At 36.0% G+C, this 15,017-nt stretch overlaps 1 protein-coding gene across 4 annotated transcripts in view; it reads left to right on the forward strand.

Moving 5' to 3' along the window:
* The window catches only part of Adgrb3 (adhesion G protein-coupled receptor B3), a 728,503-nt gene that overhangs the window by 573,808 nt on the left and 139,678 nt on the right, over nt 1–15,017 (forward strand). For all 4 annotated transcript variants that reach the window (XM_052745258.1, XM_052745256.1, XM_052745257.1 and 1 more), the window contains 3 exons: nt 5,593–5,719; nt 7,308–7,411; nt 11,427–11,529. In XM_052745258.1, coding sequence (XP_052601218.1) covers nt 5,593–5,719; nt 7,308–7,411; nt 11,427–11,529 — 334 coding nt within the window. The remainder of the gene's footprint in view (nt 1–5,592; nt 5,720–7,307; nt 7,412–11,426; nt 11,530–15,017) is intronic.

A 15,017-nucleotide genomic window follows, 5' to 3' on the forward strand; every position in this document is an offset into this window, starting at 1 on the left:
ATCCTTAACAGGCTTTCGGTTTTCTTTAAACAATTACATTTATTTATTTTTATGTGTCTTCTCCCTCATCAAGCATTTGAACATCATTCAATAAACATGTATTGACGTGGGCCTCTCAATTGGAATGAACATAATTACCAAAGAGATGTTGAATCTTTCAGAGATTATCACCAAATGATGACTGAAGCCAGAGGCAAATAGATGAGTCTATTAAGAGTCACTGGTACTCCACAGATTCTATGTCTGTCTGGTTCTAAAGGACAGCAAGTAGATTAGAGGTAAGACAGTGAACTTGGAGGAAAAAGCTTCCCTAAAACTGTCCAAAAAATCATTAAGTTAATGGAACATTTTTTTCAGTAAGTCTCTACTAAGTGTAAAGCAGCAAATCAGGGATTCAAACAAGATGTATATAATCTTTATATATAAAATATATATGTATATCATATTTAGATGTGGTTTTTATATCATAGACATGTCATAGGGCAGCTTTATTATATATTATTTTAAAACACATTAGAAACTAGGTCTGGTACCTTGCAGCTATAATCCTACCACTCAGTAGGATGAAGTTGGAGGAATCTTGTGACTTTATATTATGATAAAAAATTAACATTTAAAAAGAAAATCAATAGGGGTCTAGGGAGATGTCTCAGCAGTTAAAAGCACTTGTTGCTCTTCCATAGTACCCATTTCCCAGAACCTAAGAAGGCACGTCCAAACCACTTGAACTCCAATTCTGGCTCCAGTAGATCCAATGTATTTGGCTTTTGTGGGCACCTGCACTCATGTGCAAATACTCACTTGCAAACAGCCACACCCACACATACTTTAAAACAATAACAGTAAAAGTATAAATACATTTAAAGAAATCCCTAGCCTGGGAATAAGAGAACAAACCTGGCTTTTTTATTCTTGCTTAAAACAAGTGTCCTAAGTTTACTGCTTTGTTTTCCTTATCCATAAAACTAAGTGTTCATGATAGACCAGTGGTGCTGAATAATCATGCTCAAGACCCACCCACTTCCAGCTTTTGAAGCCTTCTGTGTGATTTTAATGAACAACAAGGGTTGAAAACCAATGTGCTAAATGGTCACTTAGGTAACAGCAAAACTCTGATTTTATGATTCATCCTGTTTTGACAATAGTACCAATTGCTACAGATAGCAAGCTCTCAGGATTTACAGGGTCCCAAAATGTAAAGACTATAGTCAAAGACTTTCTATTCAGAATTAAGGTCAGTTTCTCATTAGAACTCTCTAAATCTGCAGATTATAAGCAACTTATCACAATAACCATTTATACATAACTCTTTGTATGCAATGTATGTTTAAAGAAATACTGTCAATCCCTTAAGTCTTAGAAACAAACTATTAGAAAGTGGGTTCCTTCAGAAGATGTACTGTTGGGAGGGAGCTACGCATTGCTACCTCTCATCTGCTTGAAGCTGTCTTTTTTCTACTGTGATGCTGCATAAAGAAGGTATAAATCTTCCTGAGAAGGAAGTGTAATCAGAAACTGTATATTAAAAGTCACTGTTGTAACTTTCGATTTTTAAGTAAGTGGGCTCAATATACCAGGTGGTAATAAACTTCCTAAATTTTAACTCCTATTAAAAACAGTATCCTGAGATACATGAAAAAGGATGGCTGATTTGTAGAATAACAAAGTGGACTATCTATTTGTACTGATTTTCATAAGATTAAATCCACAATATCCGGAAACAGTTTTGAAATGTATCACCACAAATTTTGCTAGTCTTTTTAAAAAAACTACATAGATTTTATAACAATCAGCAGATAATTGCCCCTTCAATTTAGTTTTTATGTAATTTTAAGCAATAGAGGATATATGCAAATGCTATATTTTTTAAAGAATAAATTTTAAAATTGCCACCAGTACTGAGATCCAAAAATCATCCAGGTAGATACTTAGAAAATTGGATAAAGACTTCAAATAAATATTGTTATAAAGCAAACACAATTAGATTCCTTATTCTTACATTCTATTGCATTTTCGGTTCACTTTTAAATCCTTGGGGCAGGAAAATGTTCTCCTTCTTTTAGCCAGCCTAATAATAGGAAGAAAGACATGTGCAGGTGACAGCTAATAGCTTACACTGATGAATGTAGGTGTAGCCAACAAAGAATCCACTGGTTGTGTAGAATTTCTGCAAGCATAGTTATGTTTAAAGATTATTTGAAAAAAATTGCATGATATACAGAAAGACATTATGAAAAAGAAATGTAAGATTTTCGGGATAATATAGTTGCCTGTATCATCATTGCATCTACTTCTGACATCATTGGTCTGTTACTCATATTCTATCTTTACATTTCACACATATTTCACTGTACCTGATGTTTCCCTTGTGAATGACAACCTAAGCTTCATAAATTAAAAAGAAAATTAAAGTTACACCTTGTATTGTAGCAGGCAAATTATGACACAGGAATAATAGTGTAGTGGCCAGAACAGTGAGCATGTTTGAAAAACCGTGTCCTATGCAGCACAGGACAGCTGTTTTGCTTCACATTAGCTCAACCACTTACCACTTTGCTCTACAATATAACCTTGAAATCAATCAGACATGTGTACCATGCTTTCAAAGAGTGTTCTACAGTGAGAGTAAGCCTTGGAACGTTTGAAAATATGGGCAAAAGATACCAGAGGGTTTATAATAACTGTTAGAAATACACTAGTGATTGAAAACCAACTGAAGTGTTTTATGGGGCTAGAGATGAAGCTCAGTTACTAGTGTTTATACAGCATGCACAAAGCTCTGAGTTGAATCACCAGCACTATATAAACTGGGCATGGTGGCACATGCCTATAATCCCAGTAAGTAGAGGCAGGTGTATCAGAAGTTCACAGTCATCCTTGGCTACATAGGGATCTTGAAGTCAGCATGATCTAGGTGGGAGCTTGCCCCCTCAAAAGAGGAGTTTTCAGTCATAAAATTGCAAGGTGTTGTATGAAATGATACATATTTTAGCATCAGAATGACATCACTCTTTTATGACTCAACTTTTAATAGTAACCAGATGTAGAACTTGACAGCTCCTCTCTCACCTTTCAGATCATCTCTCCTACCACTTTTTCCAAATTCTGGCGTCTTCATACCAGATTTAGCACATTGTGTTTTGCATTTTTCTTTTAAATAAGGGAAAGCATGATAACCCATATTTAGTAATTCATACATTATTGTACATAAGATAAAGTCATTACAGAGGTGCTATTTTAGAGAAAGGTCAAAGGTGATATAGTCTCAAGAGGATACACATGAAAAAGACATGGAGCACGTTGAGAAGGAGCACAGGGAAGAGTGAAGGACTGTCACTTAGAAACCAGAGTTAGTTACCTCTCAATTTTGCCTGGGGCTAGTGGAGGTCAGTCATGCAATCATTGTACAGAGAAAAGCAGATGGACCCACTTTTCTAAAGATGTCTTGTAAAATTTACATGATCTTCAGAGTCTAGCAACACTGTATTGAGTCCACACTTTGCATCTGACATTCAGAGTATATAGATGCTAATATCTTGAGCGATGAACTCTCATTACATGTATATGCATATGTAATGTTGTCTCCTTTGAGGTCTTATTTCCAGTAAAGGTCTTTTTCTTGTTAAGATACTGGATTCATTTATTGGACTTAAATTCATCGTGTGGAAGTCATAAGTAATAGACTCCATCTTGAGAGGACAGTTACTGCATTAAGTAAGCCTGCCATCCATAGTTAATAACACAGTTGGAGTGTTTTAAAACATGTAATATTCTTAAGTGTATCTTCTTCCTTTGAACTTTGACCAGCTGAGATAAATGTTTTTCATTTGGCCTTGATTGTTGGTTACACACAACACACACACACACACACACACACACACACACACACACGCGCGCGCGCGCGCGCGCGCGCGCGCACACACACACGACAAAAGACATATAGCTAATGAAATAAGTTGTTTGCTACATGCCTATGATTAGGTAGAATTTATCATTTGAAACAGTTATACTGGAAGTAAAGCTAGCTTTAGTTTTAAAATATAATTTGGCATGGTTGAGTGATATCATGGAAGACTTACAAAATTTTGATGTGGCCAAGACTTTGAGATTTTTCGTTAAAATTGGTCGTAATTTTACCTAATGGTTCTCAAATATAGTGTGTCCCTTTTTTAATCTCAACCCATGAATATTAAAAAGACACAACATATACACACCAAAATGGGACAGTGCAAACTGTACTCTGTAGCTTAAGTTAGACATCTAAGTGACAGAAAGAAACCTTCACTGATCTCAAACACACTGTATAAACATTTAATCCAGTGGCCTGAGGCATTAAGAAATGTAAAAGGCAAAACCCCAAGTACATAGAAACTAACACTAAGCCATGAGGTTGTTTTGTTTTGTTTTTCCTTCAAGTTTCAGAGTCATTTTTAACATATATAGTAACTTGGCTTAAATTTTAAATACACTCATACATACAGGTTTCCTAGCTGGAGAGTTTCCATGCCTGGGGGAGGGGCGGTGACAATTGGTGCATTCTAGCCAGAGCACGTGTAATGATAATAAAGTTGATTGGTTGAGCCTTGCAGCTCCCCGCTTTTCTCTCTTTCTATAGAGTAGTTCGGCAGGGGGTGACAGGGCTCTCCCCCATCGCCACCAGCTCTACTAACAAGACGTAGGTTGATACCATTTTTATTGTTCTGCTGGGGTGGGAAAGAAACCATATGCTTGAGCATTTTAAATGGCTACACCAAAGAAAAAAAAATTGAACCAGACCCCTCCCCCATCCTGCTGGACTTTGGGGTGGGTTTATTCTAAATAATCAGTGGACTTGGGATTAGCGCAGTGTTTCTGCGCCTGGACAAAGAGTCTTGAGGGGAAGAAATATTAAGGGCTTCAGAGAGGCATTGGACTAAGTGAAGTGTGGAATGGGAAGCTTACATGTGAAACCCACCCCTCCCCTGGATACCAGGCAAAGGCAGTGAGAGTCGGAACCAGCTGATGCCTCTTCCCGTTTCCAGGGTGAAATTTTCACAGCAGCTAATTCTAAAGGGAAGAAAAATCCCTTTCCAGCAGCGGAGAAGATCCTATCACCCAACCCAAGCTATGTAACCTTTTAGGCAGGCTTTTCGGAGAAATCCGCATTTTTTTTTTAAAAAAGCCAGCATTCACGGTCCAAACCACGGGCCTGGAATCAGAGCTGGTATGAAAATATGAAAAGCCTCTTTACACTCTGAGTGTTTGAAACGATCCGATGAACATAGCAAGTGGCTGCCAACGTTCGGCGGCTGCTGGTGCCGCTGCTGCCGCCGTTCCTCGCAGAGGGCTGGACAGAGCTAGTCCTGATTTCAGCACCTCCGGCGCTGGACAGCTCCCTGCACGCCTCACCACCGCCTGCTTGCCTTTTTCCCACTCTCGCCTTGCATTACTGGAGATGCATCTAAATTACGTCCTGTTCAACAACAAGTAGATTTTTTTTTTTCCTGTACGGGAATTACAGTAGGCGATTCTCTCAATTAAACTGCATTTTCTTCTTTACGGACTTGGCTGTCAGGCGTATTTATCCCGATCTCCCCTCCACCCCCTTTGCAGGAACGAGTCTTTGGGAACGTGGTCCACCCAGGGATGTAAAACTGTGCTTACCGATGCATCCCATACGAAATGCTTATGTGATCGGCTCTCTACCTTCGCCATTTTGGCTCAGCAACCTAGAGAAATAGTAAGTAACAAAGGGAAAACACGGCTTTAATGCAAAGGCAGGGACATTGTGGCGAGTATTTCTCCAGGGAACTGCATTTCAAAGGGGGAAATAGAAAAGGTTGCCGGGTGGCAAAAAATCGGGTTCTTCTCCTCAGCTACAGTAGCTTGATGAAATGAATTCTAGTTGGTGTGCGATAACTAAATTCCACTCAATTTTATGTCTTATAACTTGCTATTTTTGCAGTATAGTATTGAAGATGTACTCTGATGTCACTAATATTCTGCAAACTTTCAAATAAAAATAATTGCCAACTCAACGTTTATTTTAAAGCTGGAAAGCTGTTCTGGGGGAATTTGTGACAGTGCTGTTAGGATAGAAAGAAGACCCCAGACACTAGAGCTGAACACATTGCATATCTGCATTGGATATTTCAGTACAGGTTTTCTGAGGGTGTCCTTGGATACATGTGTATTTTTAAATCAAATTAAGTTTTCATGGAGACATGGTTGTTTGGAACTGTAAGAGCGTTCCTTAAAAGCATGTAGATTTTTTGCAAAAAGAAAAAGAAAAAAGAAATAGTTTCTGAAACAGAGAGCTGTACAGAACAGTCCAAAAAGAAAAAGGATGTTCTCACCAAATGTATTTTGAGAAAATTTTACAGAAAATAGAAATAATAACAAATAAGTATCCTGATAAAATGTGACTTTCTGCCTAAACTTGGCCTAAAAAGAATCACTCCTTTTACTTGTTTTAATGATGCATATAACTAATAATTTGATACAGATTTTGTGGCATACTTAGTGCATTGCTTCAAACTTCTAATATGAAAATTTATGAAAAACAGCTGATTTCATTAGGTATGGTCAGGCTACTGTCTAAGAAAAGAAGCCATTTGGATCAGTGGGTGTTTGTACTATTTATATAAAAGATTTTAAAAGATATAAGCTTATTTTTCAAGGTCATGGCTTTAGGGACTGATACTGGTGCTATGCAAATTATCTCCACATACTTTGTTCATAGGAAAAAAACATATTTTAAGGTCTTAAGTATAGCACCCCATTTTCTTCTGTATACTTGGAAGCCAAGCAAGTAGAATTTAATGTGAGATTACTTGACTCCAAACAAAGTTGTCAAAAGTCTGAAAGTTTCCATTTTTTTCCAGTCACTGTGTACCATAGCATAATGATTTATAAATGAGAGTAGCAAGGTAAATCTTACCAAGAGTCCAATGGCAAAATGACTAAACTGTACTTAGTTGAGGGGAAAAAAATGCTACTTCAGATTTCACTCAAAGAAAATTTCACCTATGAATGATGATTAAGTTGTAGTTTGGGGTCCTTTAGAAAACTTTAAGTAATGGGCTGTCACCAAACATTTTAAACTCTGAAGACTTTATGACTTCACAGTGTAAGAGAAAGGGGAGCTAGAATTAGTCCTTTTAGAGCTTGAGAATATGTGAACTGAGTGTTCTATGGTTAATTATCTGGTAACTATAACAACTATTTATGCTATTCTTGAGTTATAGCTTAGTTTCTCTTGAGTCTAGAATTTATTTTTAGTCATGTGAAATTTCTCTTTCTTTTCCCTTTTTCCCCCTAACTTACAGGTCATGGAATCTTCTGGGACCCCTTCAGTAACTCTAATAGTAGGCAGCGGCCTCTCCTGCCTTGCCTTGATCACCCTAGCAGTTGTCTATGCAGCCCTATGGAGGTATGTAGTTAATGAGTAGACTTGAGATGGAGACCTCGGTGTCTGTGTGTGAAAACAATGAATGCAATAACGCATGTCCACTGTCTTCCTCACATATTGAAAGCAGCACTTTTATAGTAGTATTGGAACTTCTGTAATAGAACTGGAACACACAGGAACTGTATTGACCTAACTTTCTTCCCTTTATTTGTCTGTGGTAAAAATAAACAAACAAAACACACAGGCATACCTTTCTTCTAGCTCACATTACTCTATGTTTCAACACATTCTTCACATGTAAGCACAATGTTCTTATGTCACAAGTTCCTTCTCTGTGATGTATTGTTTATGTCAGCTGCTGTGAAACCTCAGAACTTAATTGGTACAGTCAAAGTTCTTTCTACAGGAAGAGGATATCCAGTTCTCAAGTGCCAAACATGCTGTCAGTATGTCCTGCACAATGAGTGAATCCTTCTCTGATGTTAAAAGCGTTAACAAAATCCCAATGTTCTCTACAAAAGGTCATGTACTTCAGTGTTTGCTGTGAGTCAGAGTTTGACAAGTTTGATAAAAGAATATCATAAAACTATGAAAAGGAAATGTTGGGAAATTTTTGTTCTCTCATATTTTAAATTGCATCTATTTAATAATCTGTAGAAATTTAATATTTTTTTGAGTAATTTCTAGTTAATTGTTTAGGATACTAGTAAGAATTGGGTCTGTGAGGTTTGGTATGGCTACTCATGTATTGACAATGTATATGTAACATGTGACCAAATTTTTAAGTGGATTTTATAATTTTAGCAGTTAAAGGCCTCATAACCATTGTCATTTTTTTCTGGAGCTGAGGACCGAACCCAGGGCCTTGTGCTTGCTAGGCAAGCGCTCTACCACTGAGCTAAATCCCCAACCCCTTATTGTCATTTTTAAGGTGGTCTAAAGTGCAGTATTACATTAGTATACAGATAATTACCTATTGTTTCCTGAATATTTGATATATTTAAAATTGCAAAAGTTGATGTGCCTACCTCAAAGACTTTTATGTTTACCTAGGGCTTTATACAAACATCTAAAAAATTAAAAATCAGTTACTGTTTAATAATGGATACTTATTTAGATTAATATTGACATTTAAATAAAACATTACTGTCCATTATGGCTTTCACTCTTTTGGAAGGAAGAATTAATTGTAAAATATATCTAAATTGTCAAAGATATTAGGATTATTCATGCTTTGTGAGAGAAGAAAGTCTGTATACATTTTGGCCCAGGTACATAACAGAAGTTCTTCATCACCGTGATAGTTTGGGACAGCAGGGAAACATTGGAAGAGTGGTAGAAGAGAGGAAACTTGAAAAATGCCCACTGTAGGGATGACGTTGTTGATAATAGAATTGTATGGTCGAGACTCGATCAGGCTGTTGTCCTGGAAAAACAAACTGACAGGCTTAGAAGAATCCAACTTCCCAAATTGAGTTAATGATGATGTCTTTCTTAAAAATGAAGCAATTGGCTAAGATACTAGGTAATCCTGATAACTTTGTAATTCTTATCCCATTGGAATCTTTGTATTCCATTTTCAACAGTTTCTGCTCATGTGCCATACACCTCTCTTTCTCTCCACACACACAGACACACACACACACACACACACACACACACACACACACACACACACACACACACACAAATAGCCAATATTAGTATATGATACATTTGTTGATCCACCGGAAGTGTTCTTAAATTCAGAAATGGCAGGACAGTCACTTGCTACAACAGAGTTCTAGAAATTTCTGAAAATCATTAAAGAGTCTATCAAAAACCTATCCTGAAGTTGAAAGTTATAGAAAAGAGTACCAAGAAATAGCACAACTCTGTATTCCTAAGAATTAAATGGTCATCCCCTCTCCATAGGAGAATTGAAATAATAATTACAACTTGAAAGAAGTGTCCAGACTCATGAATTTCTAAATGGATCTTGTAGCGTGACTCATTCAAAGTGCTTCATAAACACCAAGTGCATACACCCTAAAACATGTTGGTTCAGCTCTAAGAGTTTTGGGAATCTGCCTGCTTCGTTCTCTAATAAAGATATGTAGGGTCAAAACTTTTCTAGTGATTTCTAAAATGTGGTAGCATGCGAGGTACTTTATAGATAATATGCTATCCTGAAATTTGTAGATGCTCCATGTAGTTCACTACAGATGTCCCTTCACAATTGACAGGGCTCGAGATGGGTCTCAGAGCCAATGCCTGCCTCACATTTGTGATACTCATAGTTTCAATTCTCAGAGATAATCACTTTCTTTGCTATTAACACTATTGGTAATCATGATAATGTTGACAATGATGATGATAATAATAATAATAATACATTAAGCGGTTTTCTCTCCATCTAGCCATACAACCAGATTGAAACACTGTTAATTCAAAAAGCAATCCAGCATGTCCTCTCAGTCAACTTATTGACATAAAACGTTCACAAATTTTCTTTAAAATATAAAATGTCATACGACAATGCTGAAAGTAGTAACATTTCTTAGCAGAAGTTAAGGCAACAATACGACTCAGTATTGTTGAGAAAAGGAAACATCTCGATAGTGTTCGGGGCAGCCAACTGGTCTTTTATTACTCTGTCTGTTTTTTTTTTTTCTATTTATAAACAGAAAATGTCACTGAAATCCTTTTGATAGTGTCAAGATGTGTGCTTGTATTATCATGGACTCCTTTAACATCAAAAAAGATCTATAGCATTCATCCACAAGAAAAAGAACAATGTAATATTTGTTGCTACCTTGAGCACCCCTGTGTGCGCTTTATCATATGTTTAGATATTCAGAATGCAGGAGCGATGGCCAACACCCTTTGAAGCCCATTTTTGCTGTGTCAACCTCACTTACTCCAATTTGGGTTTATCTTGCGAAGAAAAATTCTTTTACATTATGAAACCTAATTTTTGTGTTTTGGCGTTACTGGTGTCTTTAATTTTCTTTAATTTCTGGAGTATGTGGTTGCTGCCTACATACTCTTTAAAGATAAAGTGGGGAAAGAAAGAACTTTGTGAGAGTATATCTTTGAAAAAGTACGTCTAGATCTTTGATTCCTCCATCTAGCACTGCACAGAAAATCCTGTGCCTGCTGTGGTATGGGACCCCATGTTATAATACAAATAGAAGAGGCTGAGCCATACATCATGTACAAGGTTCTCTTATAGTATTGTTACTTAGTGATTACCACAGGGTACAGTTAAGCAAAATAGCTGCTACCGTTCCAGGATAAACAGCTGGTAGAACATTTGATTCTGAACAGTTTTTGCTGTTTCTTACATTCTTAGTGCATTTTAAAATCATATAGCATGTTATATATGCAGTTTTCATTCTAAGGGTGAAATATGGCAGTCATCAAGAATGGTCCATTCTAATAGTGAATGATCATTTGAGGAGTGCATTCATTTTTATACATACAGACTTTTGCTATTTTTTTTTCTTGAAAGAGATACTCAAGGATATAAGGAACAGTCTAGCTATATAAAATGCTTGAGTAGTTACTGATGTTCATGGTGTCACAAAAAGTAATGCATCTTTCTAGTATATAGGAGAATTGCTTCAAAATCTGGATGGGGCTTTACTGTTGGGCCTCAATAAGTTTCTATTGGTTGATACAGATATTATAAATGTATATATATATATATATATATATATATATATATATATATATATACCTATGTAAGAAGGTGATTATAATGATTAATATAATTCCATCCAAGAATTTACATGATATTATACATCTAGGACAAAATACTACATTTTTCAATTATACAATTTAGGTTCTGTCAACTATGGCATACTACAGAAAAAAAATAAGTCTAAAGTTTTCTTGCACATACCATATACTCTAAAATTGGGTACCCAAGAAAATATATATGAAAAATGGTTTTTCATCTCTTTATATGAAATCTAGGGTCAAAGCTCCTTCTAGTTAATTCCACCAATTACACAATATGAATTGTGTCATGTTTCTTTCTCTCTTTGACTAGGTACATCCGCTCTGAGAGGTCCATAATTCTAATTAACTTCTGCCTGTCTATCATCTCATCTAATATTCTCATACTGGTTGGACAGACCCAGACACACAATAAGGTATGACTGCTAATGCTTCCACTTCTATTTGTGTTTGTTTTACATGTAGTTGGTCACTTGTTTGTCTTAAGTTTTTATTCTAAATAACTATTAAAATATATGATTTTAATTATTCCTTTTGTTTCTTAATAAATGTACAGCCTATTACAGTCCACAAAGGATCTTCTGTTGCCTAACAGTTTTTTAGTGCTATTGACTGTATAATACTCAGAATACTCAGATTATATGATATAATACTAAGAAGACATTACATCAAAATTGTATGTTTTCAAAGCCTTGAGACACCAACAACCAACATTTTTTTATTTATTGTCCCAACTGTGTAGCATTCAAATGGAATTCACCATAATGTCTGTGTTTAGGTCTAATTTATTAACATACCAACTACTAAAATGACTGTATCAATGAATTATAATCATAACATCATTGAAAAATCTACCTCCAAAATAGTGTATACACAATAATCACAGAATTTACAACTAGGTTTAGCCCTTTCAGAAGTTTTTCTTTACTGAAAGCATTTTGATACTTAAGCAACATTGTAGTTATTTAAGCACATAACCACTTTTTGTCAAAGTGTGGAACTATATGTTCCATTTTTAGGAACTGACCAATATATTTTGGCTGAATGTCCTTATTTTCTTTAATAAATGACTATCTCTACTGAATTATTCTGCACTAGTTCAGGAAACCAAATTCAGCCTCAAAATAATTTACCTGGGACTCAATATTTTAGAAGTAATTAAGAAAAAATCTTATTTCAAATACCAAAACCAATAGTTAAAGTTAAAAACTCAAATGCGCCGGGCGGTGGTGGCGCACGCCTTTAATCCCAGCACTCGGGAGGCAGAGGCAGGCGGATCTCTGTGAGTTCGAGGCCAGCCTGGTCTCCAAAGCGAGTTCCAGGAAAGGCGCAAAGCTACACAGAGAAACCCTGTCTCGAAAAAACAAAACAAAACAAAACAAACAAACAAAAAAAAAAACCTCAAATGCTCTTTTTTGAAGTTTCTTTCAATAGATAGTCATTGCACATGTATGAAGACTGTAAGTAGTCTGGTTATCCTGCTAGTTTACAACTAAGATTCATAATTCCTACCCAAAGAATCTATTCTAGGCCTGGATAGGGCCTTGGAGATATATCTTTCTCTTTGAACCACATTGCTCCAGCCAGGAAGACCCAAGAGTAAAGCCACTAACCCTTAAGACAAACCAAAACAACAGCCCTTTAGACAGCCTATAAAAGTAAAAACTAATTTCATGTCCTTGGGTATTTTTAATACATTATTTCTTGTTTCTTTTTCTTCATAAAGAGACAAAAGGATAGGAGATTTATTAAAATCTGGTACATGGCCATGTTAGGAACAAGTAATGTAAAATTTTAAAAGAAGTAGATAGCAGAATGGAAAAGCGAGAGCCAGAGTAGAGAACCAGAGGTGAGCAAGAGACCAGTGAGCATTGGGAGGAAGAAGGAATGCATGAAAGTACCTGAGCTGGAAAGGTGAAGGTGAACACAAGTCTCAGATGAGTTGGAAGAAGTTAAGAAGGAAGCAGAGAGAAGGAAAGAGGAAGGATGTGAACATTCGGTTACCATGCCATCCCTCTGATTCCTTCCTGTGTGCTGGGCTTCAGATGCTCCTTGCTCACTTAGTCCCTGGTCTCAGTTCCTTAGCTGGCTGTCTTTGAACTTCCCATGCAAAAGAAGTGCCTTTTCCTAAAGCAGGAATTGTAAACTGAGTCCAGGGACCAGGAAAAACAAATCAAGCCAGAATCTGTTTGAGCCCGCTTTGAAGATTCCCATATAAAATGCTTACTTCGCATCACTTTTTACACCCTAAATTCTAGGGTTCTGCCTCTCATTGGACTATGGGGAACAGTGATGCTCAGTGTGGAATATGCTTTTGAAGCCGTTTCATGTGGTGTAACATGAAACTTCTAGTGCAGCTAATAAATAGAACTTTCTATATTGTTTATTACTGTATTAAGGTTATGGCCTACACCATGCCTGACCTATAGGAATACAATGCAAACCATATCTATAGCTTACATTTTTAATGACGACATTTAAACAAAGTGAAAATGAACAATTGAAATCATTTAGATATATTATATCTAACTCAGTATACCTATAATATTACTATTTAAACCTGTAATTAATATAAAATTATTAATGGAATATTTTTATCACCTCAAGTCTTCATAGTCTGGTGTATATTTTATACTTAAATCGCCTCTCATTTTTACTAGCTAAGTATCAATTGTTCACTGATGACATGGCTAATGACAACCATATTATGATTGTGTATATCCAAATGTTAGCAATATCCAGAAACTAGAATGTTCAAAAACAAACAAAATCTTCTTACATGTCCATTTTGGCCTGTGCAAGGTTTTGGTGTCCTCACTTTAAACATAGTATTTTTTTTTGATGTTTTCAAATATTTTGAATGTTAGAGGCAAGATAAGACAAGCCTTCTTTTCCTTTTCATTTCTGATTGTGAGAAATGGCTGGTGTGTGCTTATTAAAAACTAAAGAAAAGTTTTATATGGCATTGTTTCTCCCCAGGAAACCAACTACAGAATAGATTTCATGTGGTGTTGGAACCATAGTGGGCTTGTTCCAGATTGACTATGCTAATTTTTGCTGCTAGTTTATTGATGCTTGTGGGAGGAGTGGATAGTAGGTGGTGGTGATTATGTGGTTCTCTCTTATTCTACATGAATTTTGTGTTATTGTTTCTGCATTTATGTTCTTACAAGCTTAGGACTATTAATATTAGAACTAAAAGGAGATAAAATGGAAAAAATGAAATTTATTCCAAGTCATTCCCAACAATATCAGATTTCCTAGGGGGAGCAATTATGGATCTGATGCATGTTTTGAGCCTAATTAAATTGGACATATTTGATTTTAAATGTATTTTGGTATGTGACATTTTTTCCGTACAACAAAGTGAAAATGTATATTATTCATATAAATATAATCTATATAAACTCAAAGGAAGTAAAATTTAAAAATTAAAAATATTGATTAGTGGCCAATTGTGTTTTATTTGGATTTTGGGTTATATGTAAGACTTCTTAGCTACTATAGACAATTTGTAATTGGTCTGATTCCTATGTTTGACTTTCCTGACAAGTTTTGACTAGTGCTTTAATATTCCCCGCTTGGAAAATAGAAACATATGAGAAAGATTCTTGATGAGCAAATTATTTGGTACTACTGTCTTGTCTACTTTGTGTGAAAACTGGCATTTGCTGTTGCTGTCCAGAATCACGCTGAAGTGTTGAAGTGCTGTCTCTCCCGACTCTGTGCTGAAACATAATTGACCTGATTATCATGCTGTGCTCTCTGCTTGCTTTTGAATTGGGGTAGAAACAAGCCCAAGTAATCCACTGTTTAAAAGATGAGTATACTCAATATTTAAACTATAGATTCACCAGCTGGCAGTAAAATAAGGAATCAAATGCACTATCTTATCTCTTCTCTT

The sequence above is a fragment of the Peromyscus californicus genome, unplaced genomic scaffold, assembly GCF_007827085.1.
Source record: "Peromyscus californicus insignis strain IS unplaced genomic scaffold, ASM782708v3 Scaffold_19__1_contigs__length_69161282, whole genome shotgun sequence".
NCBI classification, from domain to species: domain Eukaryota; kingdom Metazoa; phylum Chordata; class Mammalia; order Rodentia; family Cricetidae; genus Peromyscus; species Peromyscus californicus.